This window comes from Acipenser ruthenus, chromosome 10 (assembly GCF_902713425.1).
Source record: "Acipenser ruthenus chromosome 10, fAciRut3.2 maternal haplotype, whole genome shotgun sequence".
Lineage (NCBI taxonomy): Eukaryota > Metazoa > Chordata > Actinopteri > Acipenseriformes > Acipenseridae > Acipenser > Acipenser ruthenus.
Window position 1 is genome coordinate 36891635 of NC_081198.1, and position 27934 is coordinate 36919568.

The 27934-nt window shown below is 36.1% G+C and overlaps 2 protein-coding genes across 6 annotated transcripts in view; one reads left to right on the plus strand and one right to left on the minus strand.

Moving 5' to 3' along the window:
- LOC117412909 (ras-associated and pleckstrin homology domains-containing protein 1-like) overlaps positions 1 to 1447 on the minus strand; it is a 97594-nt gene extending 96147 nt beyond the window's left edge. For 4 of the 5 annotated variants that reach the window (XM_034021573.3, XM_034021564.3, XM_034021556.3 and 1 more), the window contains exon 1: positions 1067 to 1447. The gene's annotated coding sequence lies outside the window, so the exon portion shown is untranslated. The remainder of the gene's footprint in view (positions 1 to 1066) is intronic. The other variant, XM_059032158.1, reaches the window with a different exon arrangement.
- Positions 1448 to 16564: 15117 nt separating this feature from the next.
- LOC117406124 (T-cell-specific surface glycoprotein CD28-like) lies at positions 16565 to 24386 on the plus strand. Its single transcript, XM_034009959.3, has 4 exons — positions 16565 to 16654; positions 19260 to 19622; positions 21297 to 21406; positions 22852 to 24386. The coding sequence occupies exons 1-4, from the start codon at positions 16603 to 16605 to the stop codon at positions 22966 to 22968; spliced, it is 642 nt and encodes a 213-aa protein (XP_033865850.1). The 5' UTR covers positions 16565 to 16602; the 3' UTR covers positions 22969 to 24386.
- Positions 24387 to 27934: the final 3548 nt, after the last annotated feature.

Sequence of the window (27934 nt, forward strand, 5' to 3'; positions counted from 1 at the left end):
TCATATTACAATGGCAGTGAAAACAGAAACACAAAGGATACATTTTTAGGTAAATGTATGAACGCTGCAAGTTTGAATACAGAAACTGGCCAAAGCCTACGAAAATAAAATGCAAGAATGTAACACGAAGGTCTTTTTGTTTTACAAACATGAGCTTATTCTTAAATGTGCCACATGTCTCGTGCTGCTGTGCTAATATTTACAGTACTGGGTGGGGATCCAAGGCTACGGTGGTACTACTGTGTTTGTGGAAAGAAAAAACAACACATAATTACCGCTGTCTCTTACAATACATTACATTACAGCTTACAATATGGTAACATTGAATCTAGTAACATTATTTGATCAGAATGTCTTGTTTCCCCAATATATCGATGTAAATGGTAATATAAATTATAGGTAAACCATGTGCAGACTTATCATATCCATAATCTATATAAAACTGCACACATTACGTTGAGATTGTTGTTATAATTTAAACCTGACATTGCAGATTCTGCTTTTTTCTCACATGGTTTTATCCCTCGTTATCCTACAGGCCGGTAGTGATCCGCGGCTCTTTCCTGTATCTCTATCCCACAGACCCCTAATATCCAAGGTATAAGACCACCACACAGCTTCCCCATAATGGAATGCTTCTTCAAATTAATAAAAACAAAACCTGAATATATGCATTGTTTAAAGTCATCTATATACATGTTATATTCCTAGAAAGACTGCACGAATCCCATCTCCCTTTTCCCAACCTCAATTTAACAACGAACTTTGACTTTTAATCAATCGATTTTTCAGAACAATTAATCCAATTACTGTACGGACACTTTATAACCTTTTTGTAATTCATAACAAAACTGCCATGAGTCTTGTCCACCCTGACTAGACACCTTTCCCATCTTCTATCCCGTTTTTCTTCTTGGGGGAATCAAAAATCGAATGCAGCCTACTTCACATACTGATTGAAAGCTGTCAACTTTCACTTCGTACAAGAATACCCATCGATATGCTACAGAATTTGCATGCCGTTCTCAATGCCAGTTTAAATTTACAAATAAAAAGCGTTACTTACTGTGAGAAATCTTTGGGATTCGCTAGCGAGGGGATCCTTTCTCCTTCCTGCTCCGATCTAATCTAGTAACACACAATCTGTTCTCAAATCCAGCAAGCAAAGGTGATAAAGCAGAATGTTTGCTTTTATTTTTAATTTTTAGGCGTGATTGTATGTCGCGGTCCGGTATCTTTATTATTATTATTATTATTATTATTATTATTTCCGTTCTTTCCCAGCTGTAGTTACAAATTCATTCAAGTGGCCAACGCCGTCCACTAAAGCAGACTAAGCAAGGACTGGGGTGGGTTTGTGCTTCTCATTTCCTGTCCAGCCCTAAATCAGCCTCTACTAATCAAACTAAAAGCGCACTGACAGGGCTGCTTGGCGAAGGACTGTGTTATCTGTTCAGACAGAGGTGTTCCTTTGATATGGATATTGATTGAGATGGCTGGATTACATAAAATAAAGGTTTTTCACACTAACGACCACAGCAATGCCCTCGTTTTTGCTAGACCTCCGGCTCGGTAAATGTTTGGAGCGCGACTGCATTAAGTTGAATTTGATTTGCCAATTGCCCCCAATGTTCTACTTTTATGACGCTTTACCACTGGAGAGTATATATTTTCTATTTTGTTCATCATAGTTAAATAAATAAATAAATAAGCATCACTCTAGACTAATTCCAATATGTGTTATTGAGAACAAGATAGTGTATTATTTATTGCAATTGCAACCTATATACATTAAAAAGATGTATCCCTGCACATGCAAAAAATAATAATAAGACTCCAAAAACAACAAATGTATACCACTGTTGGCCTATATTACTGTGAAATAACTAATAATAACACAACAAAACAAAAAAAAGCAATGGCAAAAACAAGCCCACAGCAACTAATGGAAGTGATTGGTTTTGCACAGTACAATAACGCACATTAGTTTGAGCCCATTAATGGTAGTCAATCAATCAATCGATTTTTATTTTATACCTAGTCATGATGTCTGAACTGAACAGCTGATGTTGCTTCTGCTGCAGCTCTTATACTTTACCCAATACTCTTGGGAAGAAGTAGGAATATGTTATGATAAAGAATAAAATGAAAGGACTGCCTTTTTTAGGATACAAAGAGACCTGCTCAGTAACCTTCCAATAATCTACTAATGACACAGAGGATTGGAAAGAAAGGAATGGGTTTATTTTCTCCCTAAAATATTAATGAGCACACTAAAATATATATTTTTTATGACAAGGAGGAGCTACATGACACCACTTGTGCACCAACTACTGGAGTTTTCATGAAGAATCCATTAGTGGTCAGTCAGCCTCAGGCACATTAGAAAGAAAAAGGAAAAAAGGGGAGTCGAAACTGCTCCCTCTCAACAATCCCAGGCCAACTGGCCCCTCTCAAAGCTGTTTACAATAATGCCACTGTGAGAGAAAAACACACCAGTAATACTACAAAAAACTAGTCAGAAACTTTTAAGCCTCATTTTGTTTTTCCGCAATTGATACAGCGAGAGTTTCATTACTCGCCAAGGGTGAGGTAGATCATTTGACATTTTGAGAGATCAAACTTTGTTCTGGCTAGTCAGACAGATATAGTAATACTTCCAAAACCATGACTCAAGATGTCCTCACCTGTAAATTATCCAAAACATTGTTGTTGTTGCAACACGGTTTTTCAACATGCAAAGACATGCAAAGTTTTGGGGTTACTGAGATACAGCTGTAATGGAGTTTGCAATGAAGAACTACCATAATAAATATGTTATGCTCAGCAAGGGGTTCTTCAGTAACCACTGCCTTTTATACAAGAGAATACTTTGCAACAGATTTTAATCACCCATTTTATTTATAAACTTTACAATGTAGTGTTTATTTTTGTGTGAGTCTAGTAAAATGTTGTTCTCGAACACTAAGATGTATTTTTAATGAATAAATATCTCAAATTGTATTTTCTTAGAGTAAATTACTCAAACACTGTGGTTTTTTAAATTTTTAAAAGGTGATAAGGTGATTTCGGGAGCTCCTCTTTAGTTCTGGTTGTCTGCCATGAGTACATGTAACAGGCTAGATCTGACATACAGTAGTGTATTTAAAGAATGAATAGCCAGTGCCTAGTGATCTGCCACTTAAGATCACATTTCCTTTTATTTTCCTGGCAATACAGTGCTGTGCACAAGAGGGTGCTGGTGCTTGCTAATATAAACACACTTTGGCTGATCTAGCCTACTTAATATGTGTCTGTAGCAGACAAAAAGAACTGAAGGCAACTCCTGAACTCATATTCACTCATACTCCAAAAATATATAATAAAAAAACAAAAACTCGATGTTTAAGTAATTGCAAAAAGAAATACTCAGAGTGACTGCACATTTTTATTATTTAGATTATATTGTCAGTCACCATAAGCAACCAATAGCAGATCACTTTTGTTATGTCTAACATACAGTAGAAAAGGTATTCATTTGTTTATGGGAAACTATAGAAGATAGTGTTTAATCTATCTAAATGCACTACTGATGCATGATCTTAAAGTATCTTAGAGCTTTTAAAATGCAATGCCTACACTGGTATCCCATGAGACAACAGGTTGCTTTGCAGTCTAATAATAGCTCACCCAGTTATCACTTACCTGTAGCTGACTATCAGAGTAAAACTGAGCCTCTACCTTGAGAAAAAGGAGTATTACCATACTGGCATGTGAGCGGCTGTGATTTTAACAGCATGTATGGCATTGCTTTTGGGGCTCATTCATATTACAATTGACATATTATCTAAGCGAAAGGCACATGAGGCCTGTCTGTGTTATGGTTACTGTGCTGCTTACTGTATATATTATAATAGGACAGGACCTCTATAGAATTAAAAACGAAACCCTGAAGTGATGTCAGCTGTCACCCAAATAAAATATACATTGGGCACCTTTTCATTTTACCGCAAAATTGTTTTTACAACAGCTGTAAGTTGTTTTCTACCAATTTTGACCCGAAATGTAAAAATATTTATTTCTACCAAGAAAATCCTTGCAGTTACATATTCAGCAGATATATTTACGTGAAAAAATAATTTGTTTTAGTGCAATGCAAAGCTGTCTGTTTAATGTACCTTAGTACTGACATATAGTAGGTTAACCTCACCAGCGTCATTTAGATGTGTGTCAGTGTTACTTAGTAAGTGAAACAAAGAAAGTATTGTTTATTGTAAATGTAATCTACATTAGTATAATGCTGGTTTCACTGTCATTCCTAGCTGTCTTGAGTTCCATGGGCTCTTACTCTTTTTGAAACACTGTTTATTAAATGCCTAATTGTAATTATATGCTATTGCCAGCCCCTGCATCATTGTAAATTAAATAAGTTATTTACAAACCGCTAACCAAGATCATGCAATAGTCTCTTGACACAGTGGTTGTACCGACAGACTGGAGAATTGCAAACGTAATACCGATCCACAAAAAGGGAGACAAAATCGAACCAGGTAACTACAGACCAATAAGCCTGACTTCTGTTATATGTAAACTTATGGAAACTATAACAAGATCCAAAATGGAAAATTACCTATATGGTAACAGTATCCTGGGAGACAGTCAGCATGGTTTTAGGAAAGGGAGATCGTGTCTAACTAACCTGCTTGATTTTTTTGAGGATGCAACATCGACAATGGATAATTGCAAAGCATACGACATGCTTTATTTAGATTTCCAGAAAGCTTTTGACAAAGTCCCACATAAAAGATTAATTCTCAAACTGAACGCAGTAGGGATTCAAGGAAATGCATGCACATGGATTAGGGAGTGGTTAACATGTAGAAAACAGAAAGTACTGATTAGAGGAGAATCCTCAAAATGGAGCGAGATAACCAGTGATGTACCACAGGGATTAGTATTAGGTCCTCTGCTATTCCTAATCTACATTAATGATTTAGATTCTGGTATAGTAAGCAAACTTGTTAAATTTGCAGACGACACAAAAATAGGAGTGGCAAACACTGTTGCAGCAGCAAAGGTCATTCAAAATGATCTAGACAGCATTCAGAACTGGGCAGACACATGGCAAATGACATTTAATAGAGAAAAGTGTAAGGTACTGCACGCAGGCAATAAAAATGTGCATTATAAATATCATATGGGAGATACTGAAATTGAATGCACATTCTGGGTCTGGGTTCTCTCTCTCTCTCTCTCTCTCTCTCTCTCTCTCTCTCTCTCTCTCTCTCTCTCAAATGTATCAAGTATTGTCTATTGTTTTTGTGTTCCTTTCTTTTATGTATACTAACACACACATACTGTATTTACATATATTAATATAATTGAATACCTGGTTATGATATTTCCCTCTGTGTTATGGTTACCTTGTTGTAAGTTTAATTAAACTGCTTTAACTGTATCATATTTGTTTTCATGATTCATTTCCTTAAGAAAACAATGAATGAAAACAATTATAAAACAACTAAAGCAACATACACTGTATCCAGCCATACACTGGAACAAATGCATTGATCATTCAGATCATCTTGCATAGTCATCTGCCCTGTCTTGTCACATTTAAAAAGACAAGACTTTGTGGCGTTGTTGTTATCCTCTTCTGACAGTCGTGTGGTTCACTCCTGCCGTAAATCTCTGTCTCAGTGTATCGACACAGGGGATATTGTTCTAAGCACAGCTCTGCTTACAGACGTCCAAGCGCATTCCTCTCTGACTTCGTCGTACTGCTGCTGGTTTAGTCTGTTGTCAACGCAGCTGGCATTGCACCAAAATAGAACCGTTGCACCATAAACCAGCGCGTATCTTATGTGCTTGGCTTTATAACTGTCTCCTCTTTCTTTAGGTCAGGAAGAAAACCCCACATTTCAAAGGCTGCATACAATATTTTTTTAATGACTTCCTGGAGTTGTGTGATTCAATCTTTATTTAATTATAATCAGTCTAGTTGATGATTCATTTTAACCGGAACATTGTATCAATAAGCGTAACAGAAGGAGCCGTTCATTGATAACATCAGTACAAGTTGTACAAGGACTACAACCGCACGCTTCAGACACTGTGTATTCACATTTTTCTAATGGTATTAAAAATGTAAAGGGCGTAATAACATTTTCAATGAGTATGCATCTTTTTATATCTCTATGTAGAAAAGGTAGGGCTGGTAGTTGAAAGGTCACGAATCAGACAGTACAAGTTAAACACAGCGTTCAGGTCTTGTTATTTTCTTCTTACTGTTCCTCAGATAAGGTTTAGACCTTTTATTAATACGTACACACACACATTCAATAACTCAAAATCAAGTCGTAAAGATACAGAAATGTCAACGTTGTGTTTGTAACGCTAAAGTTTAACTGTACAGGCAAAAGCCTGTTTACAATAATATTGTGTTTATTCATATTCATTATACACATGGGCATTTCTCTGCTGCAGAAAGTGACTGACCTTGTTTATAAAATATGAAGGATGAGTCGGCCCTCTTGTGGTACAAGGTGATCAGTACACGTGTGTGATTTCTACAGCATTGAAGGCTATACCAGACTGATATTACAGTATGTCTGTCTATCAGTCTTGATTTATTCTTAACCCCAACATTATAATACATAACAATCACCTGACTTCAAGTTTTGGTTCAATACAAAGGACTTAGATATTGGATGCATTTGTGGTTGGTAAACATCGTCTCTAATCTCTGCTCAAAAGACTAATAGTCACAGGTGATAGTGCAAAGGTTTTTTTTGCTTTTAATTTTGCCATAGAACCAATACAACCACATTGGTTCTTGACAACTACCATTGCATCTAACATGTCCTTGTATATGCAACTGTTAAAACTAACCTATAAAACTGGTTTATAATAATAAGAAGACATTCATTTCTGCTATCAATTGTCTATAAGGCTTCACTTTGTGAATAGGAACAGGTTGAACAGAGATGGCAATCTGCAAATCATTCCAATGAGCTTGGATTAGCTACTTACCACCTAAGTTGTTACCACAAGTTGTTTTTGCAATAAAAAGCAAATAGAATGTCTGTGTTACAGGTAGTGGACAAAAATGGAAACACCTGGGTAAATGAGGGACACCAAGTATATTGAAAGCAAGGGCTTCCACACAGGTGTCTCATGTGTTAATTAAGCAAATAACATCCCAGCATGCTTAGGGTCATGTATAAAAATGCTGGTTGCCTATAATTATGGCTAGCATGGCTGCAAGAGGAGACTTTAGTGACTTTGAAAGAGGGGTGGTTGTTGGTGTGCGTTTGGCAGGAGCTTCAGTGACCAAGACAGCTCAACTTGCTGATGTTTCACGAGCAACGGTGTCTAAGGTGATGTCGGCATGGAACTCCAAGGGAAAGACATCATCAGCAAAGGGCAACAGTGGGTGGAAGCGCATACGCCAGGATCGTGATATCCATGTATTAATTCGAAGTGCAAGGCAAAACAGGCAAGCAACTGCAGAACAATTGATTGCAAATTTCAACCTGGGGCGCGAGCAGCCAGTTTCATCAAAAACGGTCCACCGAGAACACCACAGAGCGGGATAGCATAGTGACCCGACGCCCTATTAAGTGACTTTACATTGGTGTTTCCATTTTTTTGTCCACTACCTGTATATTGAGACACACAGAAACCCTTCTAAACATCTTGTGCTTTTGCTGCATGCATGGCATTGCCCGTTAGTGCACAGGATTAATGATACAGTGATTGCAAGTCAATACTCAGATGCTCAGAACACACACTGCATCTTAATGAGGGCAGCTGTTCTGTGTCACAAATACAAAAAGACTTGAAGTGAAGAGAAATTCAAACTATGAATGATACAGAGCTAGTTAAAAAAATGAAAATAACATGTTTTAACTAAGCACAGTGTTAAATGTTTTGTGAATAAGGACTCTAGTCGGACTGTTTATTTGTGCAATCCCACAAACAAACAAATACATTAGAACATACGTATCAATAAGCATTAAAACAAAGTTCTGCTACAGGTAAAGGTAATTTAGACATGAAGTCCAATGTATTATTTGTGACTCACTAGGATGTCAGGGTGCGGCAGTCAAAAATGTCCCTTTCCTGTAACATCGAGGAAGTTGGATAGGGATCAAACAAATATGGGAAAGGGGACACTTTGTGACTGCTGCACCTTGATACTACTTCTTTATTAATCAGTTAATAATTAGAATTCAATTAAAGTTGAAAGTTGCATGAAACAAATGTGAATATACAAGGCAGAGTCAATATTGAATTATATTTACTGCTTTGTACTAGCACTTCTTTGATAAGTTTGTTTGTTAGTTTGTGTGCTCTTTGAGGTCACACATCTTCAGTATTCTAGGAACTCACAAGTATAAATGCTTTTTCTGATCTTTTATTTTTCCAATCATATTTATTGAGCTCCCCTCAGTAAGATGCAATCCATGTTATGAGCATTGCAGTATGGATGACTGGCTAGCAATATATTATTATGACTGTATACAAATGGGCAATGTGTTGCATGAAGCAAATGCAAGAGATGTTTGGAAGTGTGTTTGTCCGCTTCAGTGTAACACAGACATGCTATTTGATTTTTATTGCAAACAACTGAGGAAGCAATTAGCCCACCCAAGCGCATTGCTAAACACAGGGAACAAAACATTAAAGGAAGGAGACCTTTTTTAATTACTTCACCCTGTCACAATTGGGAAACTCTCTGCTTTATTGATCAGTCCCTAATGTGATGAAATGTAAACATAAGACTTCATGCAGGGCAGAATCTGTTTCAAGCTGATAACCAACCCCTTCTCAGTGTCCTGTCTCCTGAAGTTACAGACTGATAAGAAACACAGAGAGGACCTTGCTATTGCCTCTTACCCTGCTTGTTATGATCGCACTTTATCTGGGTGTTTTGTCGTCTTGTTTTTCTCTGTTTAGTTTCTTCAGCTATTTATTTCCTCTTTCTTGGGTACCAGTATGTTGTTACTATTTACTTGTGCCCACATTTTTCATTTCCCTCTATCTCCCTGCTTTATACCTGCTTATTTATTTATGTGTTTATTTATTTATTCGTCAATACTATGAGTACAATTTGAATTAGTTTTTTGTCCAATACACAAGTTACAATGACAAGACTTGCTCAGTTAAAACCGTAAAAGCACAAAATGATTATATAGTCTTACAGTACATTTCTCTTTGTAGAAATGCGTAAACAGAGGCAAGTCAGATAAAAAAAAATGCTGTGTAGGTGCAGGCTCCGGTGCCGTGCTACATTCTGCCGGAAGTGGTTTCTGTGGTATTTTCTATTGTTTTTCACTGCACAGCATAAGGCATCTTTTTGAGCTTTTTTCTTTTACCATAGAAAAGCAAGGCTCCAATAATCTTTTGGCAAACGACCAGCAGTCAGCCCCCAGTACCTTTAAAAGTTCAGTCAGGTAGAGGCCACAATAGCAGCTTCAGATTGATCTTTACAGGGGGGCTACTGTGAACAGCTGTCACAGGGTTTTTTTAAGGGGTAAAAGTGAAACATAGCTCAAGACAAGATAGGTGTCACAGTGGTAGACAATTACTACCACATAGTAACTTCTGTGTAATCACAAGGTATCAAATGGCCAGTAGGCCCTAGAAAAAGCTAACAGTGTATTCATTTTATGTGGTAACTGAGTAATATAATATTTGCAAGGTCTACTATGTTTTTTTTTTTTTTGCTATTTTTTTGATCAATTATGTATACTTTGTTAGTTTAAAACATGTCCTTTATATATGGGGACATAACCAAATTATAAATAAGCTATTGTGAATATTACATTTCTCCATTTACTTCCAATGCCACTGCATTTATTTTTTAAGTTACATATGCCATACTACTTTAATTTTAGAAATCGTGACCATAGACTATGGCACTGGAGGAAGGAAAATCATGATACATTAAGAAAGGTAAAAAGGTCCCTGTTTTTAAACTATTGTGGCAGATAATAAATTAAAGAACAGAAGAATAACATTTTTACCTTTATAAAAGAACATTGGAAATCTCAGAACTTTTATCCACCAATGAGGAAGCAGCATTGCAGGGCACTATCAAACTATAATTCTTTCAGATAGAATGTCTAGCTTTCAGGAAGTGATATTTCAAAACTCCTACCATCAATACACACCAGCTTTTATGAAAATTGCTAGAAATTGGTGGAAATTGAGATAAAATATTTTTTTTCCACAAAATGCTGGGTTTAACTTCCAAAGCATGTAAAGAGTAAGCAAAGTAAATTGCAGATAAGTGGGGTAAACAATGGTTTGAGTGTAAAGCATGAAAAAATGCATAGTTGTATTATGGGAAAAGCAGCCTGTGTCGACAGGGATACAGTGGAAGTATGTCTGTATGTTACACTGACATTTTTAAATATTATTATAGAACTGCTTATTTAATATTAAATAAATACGTTTTCATGTTACTGATAGATCTCATTTTGTATTTACAATCGTAGCAGAGGTTTATATCACTGACTTTCATAGTGACTGTCATAGTTCTGTAAAGTAGCAAATGGCAGAGGCTTATGACAGTGACTTTTGTAGTGACTATCATAGTTCTCTAAAATGTAGCTTAAGCCTGTCTGTGTTAGTACACATCACATGCTGTCCAAGTACATGCAAAGAGAAGTAAGTTCTGGTAAAGGCTGTGCTAGCTGGCATTTCCCTCCCACTATAAGGTACTGTGCTCTGAATGATACAGCCCTTCTTGATATCTACATTATCTTGCCTTTGTTGTACTGTTTTTCACCTCTTGTGACATTTCAGGCCCGCCCACTCACCTTTTCCTGATTGGAAACTGTGTTGAAATACAGAATACAGATTAATACTGTATAATTGTGAACCCTAATTCCAAAGGGTAAATGTGACGAGCAGGGGCAGTGGGGTGCAGCTGGTAATGTACCTCACTGAGGTTCAGGAGAGGATGCAAGGGTAATGGAATGTATTCAACTGGTGCCACAAACCGCAGCACCAAAATATACATTTTCTACCACACGCTTTGACGTTGAAAACTTGGCTTACAATGTTATTTTTAGCTCCGCTTTTTTGACAAGCCAGGTGAGGCTGCCAGATGTGACACCAGGAGGTTTTTAACTAACAAAGAAAACGTAACCTGGAAATAAGAAATGTAGAAGAACTAAGTTAAGGTGTGGGGTGTTTTAGGACACATCTTTTACTTCCTTTAATAAGAATAGCTTTTAAAGCCGCCTTATAGTGTTGCTCTTCGAATGAAAAGCTGTGCATTAATATACATGTAGAGTACCTATAATTGCATCTTGGCCTATGTATAAAGATCTTGAAGATGAAGTGGCTTCAAATATAATTCTGAGCAGTTTGGGGTTCTGTTGCTCCAATATAGAGATTATCATTTTTCATTAATTATTGCATTTTTCCAAAATGGCAGGTTATTGATTTGTCCACTGAAAAATACCAAGCACCAGGAGTGCTCTACACACAAACTGAACACATCTACAATGCTTCTATGCATACACTGATCACTCTTTCCTCTGAATACTCTTGGAGTATATATCTTTAACACTCTCAAGCTATTATATGGTGTAATTACTTCTTGTGATTATTCATTTACACTTACAGTCTTAGATTTTACTAAATATGGACTAGCTTCCAGCTACTGTCCCACATCCAATGCAGAAATACAAACTGTTTTGCAAAACAGGTTGTTTACTATAAATTTTACAGCAGGTATCAAACCTGTGAAATGGAAATAAACAGAAACAATAGACGCTGTTTAAACAACAGGAAGTGTGAAAACCTATATGTACAGAATAATAAAACTGTGAGGAGCCTGCCTCTGTTTCGCATCAGATACTGGAATGTATTGAATTGATATAAACGTAGATGAATCGAAAAAACACCCTCCTTTAAATCCCTTAACAGTACAGTAATACACAATCATTGTTAGCAGTTTGATTATCATAACATTGGTACATTACTACAATGTGGCAGTATTTAGATTCACCACTGTTTAGATCCATTGAATTGACCCCAAAAGACTCAAATTTATCTGAACCAAAAAATAAATAGACATAGCCCTCTGAAAAGAATATGCCTTTAAATTTACTGTAATGTTTCACATACTATAGGTATTGCAGTAGCTGTTCTAAAACAACAGTACATGAGACTTAGGGCACGATTTACTAAGGTCTTTTTTCCAATTCTCACCATTTTTGTGAAACAAAAATAAAACCAGTAACAAAAGATGCAGGCTTCCAAGTTTCACTGTTTTAAAACAATTTTTTTTTATAAAAACATTGGTGTAAAAACTGACAGCTGGGCCTTTAAACCACAAGACATCTGTTATGTAGCTTTTAACAGATTTGTAGGATAAACATATGAAGTGACTAACTGTCTCCTGTGAAAGTCAGCTGGCTGCAAGGTCTGACTTGGAGAGTCTTACTCATCCATCAGCCCTTGCCAATAACAGTCCTTCAGACATTTCAATAAGAAGATGGGGGTTTCTTTAAATATTGCTAAATTAAGGTGCTATTTTAAAGTGGGGGAAAAAGTCTCATCGACTCACTATAGTGAAAGAGCACACCTTCATTGACATCCAGACCTGGTATAGAAAACAGCAAGTGGAACATTCTGCTTGCCTGAGTACAGGGAAAGCAGGGATAAGTCATAATTATTACACATCAATCTTTCTTGTTAGATGCTTTACCAATATCTTTATTTTACAAAATGTACTAAAATACATTCAGGGGGTCTTGATAAAGAGATCTCAATTAAACCTTGTGCCATTTAGTTTGCCATATCATCTCAGTTAATAATGATTGCTCTTCCTGTTGTCTATGTGTTTCATGCATACAGTTCAAAGTACCAAACTGCTAATCTTTTAGAGTAATGACAAACAATGTATATTCACAGAACTGTGCAAACACATATTTTTCTATATGGCTTTATTTATTTTATTGACTTATTTGTACACTCCATAATCAACTGTTACACATGTGGGTGCCTGGGGTGACTCCACACTTTCCCTGTCTGTGCTGCAATGAAAAACACATGCATTTTAACAAAATAAAAATGGTATGTAGTTACTCTAATATGAATATTCACATCTACACCAGAGGCAGAAGCATTGCAATATAAACACAGGCTTTGGAAAGATGTTGAGACAAGCAGTTTGATAGTTGTTCCCATCAACGAGGAAGTCCACCCACATACAAGCACGATTACAATCCATGAACTCAACTCTGTTTGCAGATTTTTTAGAATTCCCCTGTGGGGATTTAAATTTGCAGAATTTGTATGCAGAATGTCCGAGCCCATTAACTTGCTTAACTGACATGGAAGTGTAAAAAGTCTTTGAAGAATACACCAAATCTGAGTTTTCATTGTCTGGTTTTGAATGAATGCGGCGCTCTATAGTTTATCTGTAAGCAAGCAGTCCTCTGTGGTGTACCTATTTAACATATCTCGGCATGTAGGAAGATGAAATAGTCTTCAACTTGCGTGAAGTATTCAGTTACAATAAAGTAAAGGTCTAATAGTATTTCTGGAGAACGGTTTAAGAATATCTATCTTTGGTGAGGGGCGTCAAAAGGTTTAGGAGAATTTCAGTGTTGTCTGTGTCATGGGTTGATGGAAAAATGAATATCAAGTTTTCATTTACAATGTAACTGAAGCCTTCTTTTTCCCCTTAAACATTAGTGTTTTTTGTTACCACTTTCTGATTAAGCAAGTTTCAATTTTGATGAAGACTAAAAGTAATTATAATGTATCTCAAGACTGGCTGGTCAAAACCTTGCCCTGTTATCCTCATGTTCCTGTCAGAGTTTGTATACTGCCGTTACAAATTCTGACCCCTTCAATGATATATGGATACTGCTTGTACAAACACATGCTGGTACAGTGGTTTAGAAACAAAAAGCTTAAGTAATTCCAAAAGTAATTCCGAAATGTAATTACTATGTAACCACTCATATTATTACTGTGTGTGTGTGTGTGTGTGTGTGTATCTATATATATATATATATATATATATATATATATATATATATATATATATATACAGCTCTGGAAAAAATTAAGAGACCACTGCAAAATTATCAGTTTCTCTGGTTTTACTATTTATAGGTATGTGTTTGGGTAAAATGAACATTTTTGTTTTATTCTATAAACTACTGACAACATTTCTCCCAAATTCCAAATAAAAATATTGTCATTTAGAGCATTTATTTGCAGAAAATGACAACTGGTCAAAATAACAAAAAAGATGCAGTGTTGTCAGACCTCGAATAATGCAAAGAAAATAAGTTCATATTCATTTTTAAACAACACAATACTAATGTTTTAACTTAGGAAGAGTTCAGAAATCAATATTTGGTGGAATAACCCTGATTTTCAAGCACAGCTTTCATGTGTCTTGGCATGCTCTCCACCAGTCTTTCACATTGATGTTGGGTGACTTTATGCCACTCCTGGCGCAAAAATTCAAGCAGCTCGGCTTTGTTTGATGGCTTGTGACCATCCATCTTCCTCTTGATCACATTCCAGAGGTTTTCAATGGGGTTCAGGTCTGGAGATTGGGCTGGCCATGACAGGGTCTTGATCTGGTCGTCCTCCATCCACACCTTGATTGACCTGGCTGTGTGGCATGGAGCATTGTCCTGCTGGAAAAACCAATCCTCAGAGTTGGGGAACATTGTCAGAGCAGAAGGAAGCAAGTTTTCTTCCAGGACAACCTTGTACTTGATTTCTGAACTCTTCCTAAGTTAAAACATTAGTATTGTGTTGTTTAAAAATGAATATGAACTTATTTTCTTTGCATTATTCGAGGTCTGACAACACTGCATCTTTTTTGTTATTTTGACCAGTTGTCATTTTCTGCAAATAAATGCTCTAAATGACAATATTTTTATTTGGAATTTGGGAGAAATGTTGTCAGTAGTTTATAGAATAAAACAAAAATGTTCATTTTACCCAAACACATACCTATAAATAGTAAAACCAGAGAAACTGATAATTTTGCAGTGGTCTCTTAATTTTTTCCAGAGCTGTATATATATGAGAATAAAAGAAAGTAAATGGATAAATAGACTGAACACGATTATGCCAGCGGGACTCAACAGAAAAGAATGAACTAATTAACTTCAATAAATATATAACATTTAAATAAATAAACAAAATTCATTCAAAAGTTGTGCATGCTGATGCGCTGGGGAGGCCAAATCTAGACTGATCCTCAGAGCCAGCATTGCATGATATAATAAAAATATAAGTTTATATAAAGTAGTATTAATTAGAATTAATACAGATTCAAAGATAGAAGTAAAAATGATGTCACAATATATAGAACACCATCACATCATGTAAGAATAAATCATGGATTTGAATGTAAACAAAAACAAGTAGTTGTCATGCCATCAAAAACCTATAAATACCTCCAATGTTTTGATTCAAACACAGGCTCCCTTGAGAAAGATATGTACAACATATCGAAACGTTGGGCAGCTGGCTCTTTGAGCTAATATATATATATAATGCCATGCTTTACATATCTGTTCATCACAGGTTGACTACCCACATGGGTAATAATCACATGTTCACATGTTATCGTCACTTGTCTCTACCTGGCCTCCACTGCCACATAACCAGCCATGGAATCAGATCAATCAGGTTAACATGCACCCTCTGTTGTACTAAATGCCATACACATTTTAAAAAGTTAATACAAAACAAAGAGAACTTCACTGATTTATCTTTAGTCACGGTGTCATCCCAGAAAGCTCAAGGGAAATCTGGTAAGGTGATATTACAGAGGGGCTTTGTCAGGTTTTGTTATAAGATAGCAGCAAGGGGCTGCCCTGTGATGTATCTTTGCTTACCCAATGCACCTGCAAATACAGCTTTGTAAGAAAGAGGACCTGTTATTATAAAACCACAAGACTGCGGTACAGTTTCCAATGAATCACTTCCTGCTCAAGACTTGCATGCACAGTTATGTGAAAACAATGGATTTAAGTATGCCCTTTTCTTTTAGCAAAGGTAACAAAGTGAGAGAGCCCTATTTGAAAAGCTTGAGCTCATACTTTCAAGCATTTTAAAAGGGTTAACTCTGTAATTTATTCCTATTGTACAGAAAGGTGAAAAAAAATGTTAAAGGAACACAATATACTTATTATATATTCATTTAAATATCTACAATGGATATTTGGTATGTTCAATAAAGTCACCAGCACCTTTGAGATTGTCTCTCTGCAAGCCTGAGCAAGGTGGAATTTGTGTAATGAGGCCTGTATAAAAATGACCACTAGGGCTGTGCGCTGGTCATTTCTCCAGTGTGGTTGCATTGTCCTCTGCGTGGGATAAAATACATGCAATTTTAACAAATCTTAACTGCAAATGGTTATTTTCTTATCTGTGCTTTATAATAACTACAGGGCGCACCATCGTGTGTTCAAGGCATATCTGTCTTGCGTATTGCAACAGCTTCACAGAAGAAGCCTACTTTCCAGTCACGTGCTGCCTCTGTATATGAGCAGTGTGCTTTCTTCAGTTGCATTTCAATCAGAAACACCTAAGCAGAAACTTCCTTTGCTTGCAGTCACAATGCGTACAGTGATCTTCTATTATATCTTTCTAAGAATGGTCTGGTCAGAAGGTAAATCTGATTTTTTTTTTTTTCAAATTCTTTTTAATAGCTTACTTATGCACCAGTTTATATTGCTAATGTATAACATGTGTCTGACAGCCACAATGAGCCATGACATATGCTGAGATGTATATCCTGCTGCACATTGAAAGAAAAGTTTTGTAATCTGTTTGTTTTTTGAAACCCAAAATGTTAATATGAACGTATAAAAAGTTGTTTTTAATTAAAAATGTATAAAGATAAGTGTGTGTTTTTACCCGTAAATGTGTCTTGGAAAATAACTTATGCTGGTAAAAGAGATTTAGGATACACTTAAAGACAGGTACATGTAGTTGAATTCTTGTTAACATTTATTAATATTGCACTATTCTCTGATAGTAGGTACTGTGGTTACAGTGTAGTTAATGTAGCTGCATTATGGATCCGTTATGGATTTTTATAAACGGATGTTTTTAATCACTTGCTTTTTATTTAACGTTCAGAATGATCATTCCTTTTGTTAAATGTATCTGTCCTGCTTTAGAATGCAATTCATTGTTTATTTATTTGCAACCTTTTCCTTTGTTAGCACACAAAGAATTTAAGTTTAGCAAGGCAATGGAAAAAGGAATTTGTGTTATTTTACTTCATAATCATACTAGATTTTGCAGACAAACAGGCTAGTTTAAAGATCTAAAGAGTGTCGGATCTGATGCTGATGCCTATCGTGGACCTCTTTTCCCTATGCTGGGTATTTTTTGTATTTAGTGATAATAAGAGAATGAATGTGGAATTACATTGGCTTAGATCATTGAAACAGCCCTCTGTGTGTGCAGCACACAGCAGTATTGTAGAACCAATGAGGCTGCTAGTGTGGCCACCGATAATAAAGTACACATGCCCATACTGTAAAGAAACTCAGATGCAGGCTGTATCAGTGCACTCCACTCAAGATTTTTAGTATCAAATATAAGTAATACTAAACAGAATTAAGTTTCTTAGGGCCTGGTTTGATAAACATATGCCCTGCCATGATAACCCACAGCTGGATTTTTTTTTTAGTATTTTACAGAACTGGGAAATCGAGCTGGAGTGAAACCCAGGATTACCCCTAAAAATAAGGGATGCAATGCAGGGATCCCATGGTGCTGTAAAATGCTCTTAAAAACCCTGCTGTGATGGTCCCAGAAGAGCATAGATTAATCAAACGCACCCCCTAGTTGCTTTTAGTATTACTGAAAATATAACCTTATGAAATCAATAGAATTATCTGAGAAAAGGTGGCCGGTTTAGAGGGTGGGAGTTATACTGGAGGATTCTGAAGCATTTTAAAGTGTTTACATGCCATGAGTAAATGAGGAACAAAGAGCAAACATCCCTGCTCTGAGTCGAAATGAAACTTTTTTCGGTTATAAACGGTCATCAAAAACACAATAACAAAAAACAATTTCACTACCATATATATTTTTAGTTTTTCAAAGAAGCCAAGAGACGGAACAGCAAAGCAATCCTTTTAAGACTTTCGATTCTAATTATAGTAACGAATCTGTATTTCTTCCATCTGCAGGTTTTTTTTTTTTTGTTTTTTTGTTGGTGAGTTTTTGAGGATTATATATACAGTGTATATATATAGGTCAGTAGTGTGGAGTAGTGATTAGGGCTCTGGACTCTTGACCGGAGGGTCGTGGGTTCAATCCCAGGTGGGGACACTGCTGCTGTACCCTTGAGCAAGGTACTTTACCTAGATTGCTCCAGTAAAAACCCAACTGTATAAATGGGAAATTGTATGTAAAAATATTGTGATAACTTGTAACAATTGTAAGTCGCCCTGGATAAGGGCGTCTGCTAAGAAATAAATAATATATATTATTATATATTTAATGTTAATTAGAACATTCATCTGTAAGTCACTGTGTAACTGTCAAACTTAAACATCAGTTTAGCTGGCTATTTCTACCATGCTATCTCAAGAAGGCAGAAGCCAAAACATTATAGCTAATTATTAAAAGTGAAATTAGTGAGTTTTCATTTCACACACACAAATAAATCATATTTTACCATTCACAAAAAGGTGTACATTTGTGCTTAAGACAAATGTCTGTTTATTGAAGGCGCCTTTGTCATTCACTTGTTTTATATTTGTTGGGTTTACTACATGGATATATGTATACATTGATGCTTTACAATTAAACTTGTGATAAAAGAAAAAAATATATAGTGTATGCGCTTATCATATCAACCTTCAGCTGAAAAAAATAGTAGCCAACTGTGTCTGTGGGTGGATAGTTACTGTATTACTGCTATTACCTAAGGTGCAAAGTACAGTATGCTTTTGACATTTCGTTGCACTGTAAAAGCTGTCTGCATGTCCCCTTTGTCTATATTTTGGTCTTGTCGATCATTTTCCTATATATTTAATACCTATACTACTACTACTACTACTACTACTACTACTAATAATAATAATAATAATAATAATAATAATAATAATGACAAATGTCACAAGGAACTGAAAGCTAAATTGTTATTAAAGCTATATATGCATTAAGTGGGAATGAATGTCTGATCAGGATTTTTCTGAATTGCTGTCTGTTGTTCAATCAAATATAGAATGTATTTCTATTTTAATTCACAGAAATTATCCAGCCCAAGTTCATTGTAGCAACAGAACATGCTGAGGCGGCTCTGGAATGTCGATATGCTTTAGACCGAAAGCATAAGCATGTTACGCTGGAGGTATTGAAAGGTCCAGATCCGTTCTGCGCGCCTGTATCTGTGAGGCAAATAGAAAATGGCACTGTTTTTAATTCAAGTGTTGGTTTCAAACACTGCGAGGGAATGGTCAATGCGGATAGAGTCATCTTCAAATTCTCAAACCTACAAGAAAAGGACAGTGACATGTACTATTGTCAGCTCAATATAATGTATCCACCTCCTTTTCGCAATCCAAAAGGAAATGGAACCTTGATAATATTTCAAACGAAAAATAACAGTACAGGTAAGTTATTCTTAAGTAAAACTGTCGTTAGAATTTGGACATTACATGAGCATTAGCATTATATACGTTATATATATATATATATATATATATATATATATATATATATATAAAAACGTTAGGGTAGCTGGCTCTTTGAGCTATATATATATATATATATATATGCTATAGATTTAAAGTTCTGTATCCCAAGATAGAAAAGGTACTTATCGGGTACCAGGAAGCTGCAGGCCTTGTTTATTCGTCTGAGTGCTGGTACTGGTTGCTAGGGTGATCACTTCTTTCCAGCTTCTGCAGCTAACATTCTATTGGTTAGACCTTTTTGTTCTTAACTGTACTTTCACTTCGCGCTAAAACATTTCCCTGAAGCATGACATTTTGCATTATGTGGTCTAATTACTGCTGATTGCAGCAGATATTACCGCAGGTATGTATACAGCTTAAGGAAATTCAAAGATGATGATGTTATTTTGTTATCCCATGTAGCTGCAAAGTTATCAGAGAGTGACAATATAGTTAACAATGGCTCATTAAGGCCACCGAGTAAAAAAAAAAACAAAAAAAAACCTTCATTATGTCGAGATCACAAGATCTTCCCCCCCCCCCCCCCCAATGGCCTCAACGAGCTACCATAATAGTTAGTGATTGTTTCCAGAATTAGAGAAACAATACTGATCAGAATTGTATTTATGTTATGTGGATAATGATGTACAATAATATGCTTTTTTAGATGTCATGGGTTTGGGGCGGAGGATGTATCAATAAACAATACCGGTTGATATGTATATATGTAATAGGTTAGAACAGTAAAGTGTATTTTATGTTATAGCCAGTGATCTGCTACTTTGTTTACTGCCAATACACTGCTGTGCACTAGATGGTGCTGGTGCTTACTTATACAGTACTGTATAAAGACAATGGCTGTTCTAGCCTACATTACAAGTCTATGGCAGGCAACTAGAAATAAAGAACAGCGCCCAACTTAAAGTCAAAGCACCTTAACACAGACTTATCAAAAAAATAAAAAGCATAATATTTAATTCGCACAAAATATAACACAGTTTTGAAGAATTCATATTGTTTTATATTTAGCATTTGTAGGCCTGATATTTAAAAAAAAAAAAAAAAAAGCACCTATTACTGTTTCTTGTAAAAATGTTAAACAAGCTAAAACTATATTTCCTTTTTTTTCCTTTTAAATGTGTTTGCATTTTTGTTTTGCTAAAACAGACCTTACATTTGGCACCCATAACCCCCTAGCATGAAGTGGAGGATAGCTGTTTAGATCACAAAGTCAGAAAGTGGCCATTATCCTCCTCGAAAATGATCACACATTTATTTTTATAAAGCTTCAGAGAGGACATCAAATATTCTTTTGATTCAAATTATCCCCTGAAATGGGTTAAACTCCACTTACCTGGGTTGCATTCGAGATGCCAGGTGCTGGCCATTGAAATATGAAAGACAGATACGCTTTGGAACACTTTCATATGATTAAAGAGGATAGATTTCATGTTATGACATTTAATAATATAAACATATCTTTTTAATAGCTTGTATAGGTTAATAAGAAGTGTCATATGATAAAGAATAGTAATGTTTAAAGAAAACAAACAATATAGCAACCCAACAGGTATGGACATTTAAAAACAGTAATTGTTTGATTTATTACAGAGACCCCACGTTCACCTACTTCAGACTCCCGATTTTGGATTCTGAATGCAGTAATTACAGTTCTCACTCTATATGGTGTGATCGTCTCCTTGTTACTTTACATCACTTGTGTGAGTATTTGTTTTTATTCTTAAATGACCTGTACATGTATTGTAAAATATGTGCCATAGGTTATTATCATGCTTTTCCTTCAGGTAGCAAGGCTGCGTAGGAGTCAATTTAATCAATACAAACCCCACCAGGATAAGTCAGACCTGGATTTCATTATCATTTTGCATCAGTGGGGAGAGTAGGAAGGGTGGGATAAATTGAATCTAAGTAAGCTTCAGAAGGTAGAAAGCACTTTTTTATAGTTAGAAATATATAACTTCCAGGTGAACTAGTATTGCATCTGAAACACAATGGAAAAAAAGATATTAGATTCTCTCCTGTTAAATTAGATCATCTCTATTGATCAATATTAGATGAAACTAAAAGTTTTGCATGAAACAAATGTGAAATGCTGCATATTGGACTTCACATAGGACAATTCCAGTTAGTCATTCGAAAGGCAAAGTGAAAATGTTTTGGCGATACAAACTGTTGAAGGCATTATCATTTTGCACCACTAGGATCTATGCTGTCACAAACCTGGTAAGAAGCATATGAGAGCATGGCTTGGTCTGAGGTTCATGAGGCCATGACATACTTATCAATAGGCTAGGACTTCATAGTAATAATTAAACATGAATAAATCTTTGTGGTTCAAATGAGAGGCCTCGTCTCTTGAGATGGCAGCAGGGAAGAATAACAGGAAACTCTCTGTTTCACCTGTTAGGTGTTAGAATTAAAATGTGATCCAGCCCTGCAGGCTGAAGAAGAAACGGTTGTGTTACAGATTGCAAAGGTCAGTTTGGTTATGAGTAAGCCTCCTTTAAACCAGTGCTGTGGTTTGTGGCCACCAGATTCATTGTGTGTGGCCACAGTGTAAGGCGTGAGTTTATTGTGAAATCTCCTGGGTCTAAAGACAGGTTAGCTTTAGGACATGTACAAATATGACTTTACTGGTTCCTTAACTAATCAAAATCTGAATTGTCTTCCTTTTACCAGCCTGTTGGAGACTCCTCCTATGAATATACACTGAAATAAACAAATGTTTTAGATACAGTTTTTTTTTTTTATGGGGTTCCACATTTTCAAATATTTATGCAGGAAACTACAATGAAGAGCAGATCCTGAACATGGGTGAAAACACAGTAGTGGGGTTCCAAAAAATATAGCGTTACACGTCTTCATGTGTTGCTACAACTGTTTAAATAATGTACCTCTGATTTTTCTTTTCATTGTTAACATCCTGACAACTTTTTACACAGAAATTTAAAGTCTGTTTCTAAGCTCTATTCCAAATGGCGACCTTAGTGACAGTGTAAAGATTATTGCCCACATTGTCAAACAGGTAACACAGCAATCACAATCCATGATGTGGTACAGAACAGAAAAGTAGGTTTATAAGCTACCTACTCTTTAAATATATTCGACATGACAATTACAGTTATCTTATGCCTTTTCTTTTCAGTACAAAATACGACAAAACAAGCTCATCCAAAATGACTATATGAATATGAAACCGAGAGGACTCAAAAACAACAAGCAGCAGGGAGTACTCCACCCAAGCAGAAATGGAAGATACTGAGAAAACTTCTTTACATAAAGGCAACTCTTCCTTCACAGCAGAATGAAACCCATATTGCTGCTTAACAGAAACGAACAGCAACATGCTACAGCTTTATGACTACTTTGCAGAAATGCCAGACACTGATATAAATGTCAGCGGGTCTAAGGGCTGTCATTGGTCGGTCCTGAAAAAGGGGTGGTAACATCAAGGTATGGGCAAGGCCTGGGTATCATTCTGACATTATGACTGAACTTTTTTATATTTTGGATCATTTACCTTCTATCTAACAGGTTTGTGGAGAAGATGAAAGGCCATGTTACAATGTAGGCAAAGGATGATTTGAATATCTTGTTGTATTGTAATTGTTTAAACCTATATATATATAAATATTATATATATATATATATATATATATAATGAGACAAAAAGTAAAATGTATGATAATGTTCTGTATCTCAAACTTTAAACCCTACATTATAATTAAAAGTGCAGTGCCCCAATACGGTTATATATATATAAAATGTTCATGTATATTGTTATGAGTACATTTCAGCAACATCGCTTAAATGTGACATCCCTACCCCTTTATTCATAAAGCAACAGAGTGGGCCAGAAAGCTTCAAATAGGGGGGAAGCTTGATCCTGAACTACTGAATGTAAACAGATTGGTAAGCTAACAGCATCTGTTTTTTAAGGCTATATAATGATTAATGGGACACTTCAGTTTTTCAGGTTCAAGAGGTGTTTTTGGGTTTTTTTTTTTTTTTGTTAATTTAGTAGTCGCCAATTGTTTTTATTATTTTCTCCCCAATTTGGAATAGCCAATTATTTTTAGTCTCAGCTTACCGCTACCACCCTTGCACTGACTCGGGAGGACGAAGACGAACACACGCTGTCCTCCGAAGCGTGTGCCGTCAGCCGACCGCTTCTGTTACACACTGCAGGCCCACCATGCAGCCACCTCAGAGCTACAGCGTTGGAGGACAACGCAGCTCTGGGCAGCTTACAGGCTGGTTAGACTACAGGGGTCACTGGTGAGCGGTGAGCCGAGGACACCCTGGCGCTGAGCCAATTGTGCGCCGTCCCCTGGGAACTATCGTCCACGAACCGGCAACATCCAGGCTATAGGGCACATCCTACACTCCACACCTTTACCGGATGCGCAACTCGGGCACACCTAAGGTTCAAGAGTTTTAACGTTTTACACACAGAAAGCATGGGGCAAAATATGACAAGCAAGACAAAGGAAAAACTTTTGAATACAACATTTTAAAAATAAGTATGTGCCTTCACATGTAAATACATATTGTATATATTAACCTTTAAGTAATTAAAGTAAATGAAGATAAAATATGCTTTTTCTTTACTTTTCATTTGGTCATATTATTAGTATTTCATTTTCTGTAATATGGCCTATAAAAAGTGAAACCCTAGTATAAAAGCTAAATTAAAATGATTTGAAAAAAAGGACTCTGTTCTTTTATTTCTTATACAATCTATTGTCTGTAAATGAAATAGATGCATTTATGTTGCATGTTTTCCAAGTTTAATATTCAGTTTTACAACAGGATTGATATAGTATATTTATCATTTAAAAATAAGTTAAGCCACATACTTCTTCAGATTTACAATTTAGTAGATAATTTCAACTTATAATGCCTGATGTCATGCTTTGTTTTTTTGTGCATGGGGTAGGTATATGTCTTCCATTTCAAAGATGTCTCATGTTTAATGTCATTTCCTCTTTCAGTTTTACCTTCAAAAATTAAAATAACGAACATGCTAAAAAAAAAAAGATTATTGATTAGCAGTCAACGAAAACAACCCAAATTAAAATGCTTATTGGGAGAGAAAGGGTGGGAGGGTACTGTTGTATTCAAGGAAGGATTTGAAATATTCTGCATGAGGAAGCAAAGCTTTAGAACACATTTGAATACAATTTAGCAAAAGCGTTTTTGGGGGGGCTGGGGGGGTTAAACAATCCCATACCTTAATTTGACATGCTTCAAGAAGGACCCTCTTTAGTGTCGCATGTACAAGGTTGTCCTGCGGGGGGCAGCAGTGACCTGTTAAAACTACTGAATTGGGCTGGAAATTGCCTCTACTTTTAGGCATCACGAGAATCACAAAATACGCAGAAACAGTGACAGATATTCAAAGAAAGTGATTAATTTACGATTACTATAAAACGGAAAACACGAGGCTGTGTTCATTATCGTGATCTAATTTCTTCCTGTACTGGGTTATGTAACCACAACCACATGCCATACTTCTCACATGAGCTTTTTAGTTGGAAGAAGATAAGATGTGAATATTTAGCCTATAGCTGATAAGAAGCAGCACGTTTTACAAGAAATTATTACATTTCTGAAGTGATGGTCTTAGAAAAATGACGTATTTTATGTTATATGCGTAAGAAGGTGATTTTTTTTTTTTTTAATTGGTAAATGGCAATTGAAAAATGTTACATATTTGGAAGGTTGCTGATTATGAACAAAAACTTGCCGTACTAAAATTATTGAGAGTGCCTCACGCATTTTGGCCCCGCATCCCGTCTATGGGTGTGTAGCTGTAATTTGTGTGATTTTGAATAGCGATTATTAATTTCTCGCTGCGACCAATGTTGTGAAGGGGCAGAAGTTAGATTTGCACAACTCAGTGTTTGAAACAACCCTGCGTTAGGACTTTTTTCTTTTCTTTTCTGGTGTGTTTAGAAAGCGTTGTATTTAGATAGCAGGGAGTAAAGCAGAAAGAACTAGAGAGAATTGTAAAGAATACTTACACTAAGATATTAAACAAGTAAGACATTACATAAAGTAGCCAGCAGAAAACACTACTCTGCCAAAATACTTCACTTTCAAACAGTAACTCTTTAGTTAAACCATACAACAACAACAAAAAAGCTGCTTATATCAGGATGTGGTTTAACACACTAGAATGGGATGATGTAAAACAGCCTTCCTGTTTATAGACAATAAAGAAACAACAAAAAACAATCATGTTTAAAAATAAAAAAGGCCGGATTGCATCCTCTTCTTCTAAAGCTACATTACACTTTGATATAAAAGTAGTATTATCCATGCAAGGCTTTAAATTAATTCTTACCTACGTATTAAAATCACTGCCTCCCAGAATGCAGCAGTTTATCTATAGTGTTGTATTTGAAATAGTTCCATATCCTGGACTAACGCAAACAATACGATTAATAAAGCTACTTGCTAGTAAGAATTATTCCCTCGCTCACCGCCATTATAGTGAGGTAATACTTTACATTAAGTGTCTCTAATTACTGTGTATTTAAACAGTAGTTACACATAATTACAATGTTATTATGCATAGTTAAAATGTATTCATGTGCAAAGATGTTTGCATGATATAATAATAATAATCTTTATTTTTATATAGCGCCTTTCATAGTGGACCACCATCACAAAGCGCTTTACAAGATACAAGACTAGGGTGTGTGAACTATGCATCAGCTGCAGAGTCACGTACAACAACATCTCACCCAAAAGACGGAGCACAAGGAGGTTAAGTGACTTGCTCAGGGTCACACAATGAGTCAGTGGCTGAGCTGGGATTTGACACGGGGACCTTCTGGTTACAAGCCCGTTTCTGGACCACACAGACATATAACCCTAACCTCCTACCCCTAACCACTTTACCCAAACTATTTTGTGATCTAATTGTGTACGTACATATATCGTGCAAAAAAGACTTCCATATTAAGTACATTGTAACTATGCATATGTCACCTGCAGTGGCAGAGGAATAGCACAGGGTGCAGCCAGGACAACTGCACAGGGGCCCACGCACTCAGAGGGCCCTAGAAGAGTCCGCAAGTTTGGAAAAAAAAAACTTACGTTATAATATCCTTCACATTTATATTTCCAGATGTTACCTTCATAGTCATATCATTGTAGCTACCAGTGCCAGTAATTATATTTTTTATTCTCCCTTGTTTCATCAGGGACTGCTACACTCTTAATTATGTTTTCAAAAAAATGGTTGAGTTAAAATTAGCTTCCGAACTTTTTTTTCTTCCCTTTTAACTGTCTTTGCATGGAGGATGGTGTATTCTGTGTGCACGATTCATCCTGTAGTTTAGGCGAAAGCTGTTAACGGGTGCTGCAGGGTACCAAAATAAACTAAAGCAAATTAACATGTCTGTATTTCTGATTGAAAAAAAAAATAATTTTTTTTGTGAGAGAATTTCTGTGAATCCTGAAGGGACTGGTGATTAAACTTGCTAGCTTTTGATTAAAAAGTGTAGTACTAGAAGTAAAGATGCACAGAAAATGCAATTCACGTAGGTGAGCAGAAAAGCTTTTACATGTCGTCATATACTGTTCTATACACGCTAACACTGTGAGAATAAAATAATACTGAAAACCTGATTTGGCATGTTTTATGTTTATAAAAGTATTACACAAAGGTCGGGGCCCACAATAAGGACTTGCACCGGGGCCCATCTTTCTCTTCCTCCGCCACTGGTCACTGGCGAGGGTGTGGGATAACTTACTTCAAATACCCCATATAAAAGAATATAGCCAGACTACACCACTTTGTGTGTAAAGAAAACAAGGAATTCTATTAAATTATATTTTACTCCTATTATAGCACACATGTTCAAGGCATCAACAGAGGGGAACAACAACCAGCCCTCCACCAGAGGACAACGATAAATACAATCAGTTTTTTTTTTATTTTAGCAGAATAGGTTCAATAAAAACAGTAATCCATATGTTGGAGAATAAATATAAAAAGACAACAATTAAACATAGAAAACAAATCACAGCTAGATATTGCACTTGCCCTAGCTGGATCTCCGGTGAAGGACATGGTTCCAGTCTCCTGCCACCCAAATTTGGTATAATCAATTACCCTTTCCGCAGCAGGGGGCGCCCCTCCACCACCAGGTCCGAGCCCTCTTAATCTTATTTCCCCAGCAGGCAGCCCGACCAATGGTCTCTCCCGCAGACTG

Excerpts from the sequence above, each read along its gene's own strand:
- LOC117406124 (XM_034009959.3), top strand. The coding sequence starts at position 16,603 with ATGCGTACAGTGATCTTCTATTATATCTTTCTAAGAATGGTCTGGTCA. Across the intron at positions 16,655-19,259 it reads AAGAATGGTCTGGTCAGAAG|AAATTATCCAGCCCAAGTTC; the intron begins GTAAATCTGATT and ends TTTAATTCACAG. Across the intron at positions 19,623-21,296 it reads AACGAAAAATAACAGTACAG|AGACCCCACGTTCACCTACT; the intron begins GTAAGTTATTCT and ends GATTTATTACAG.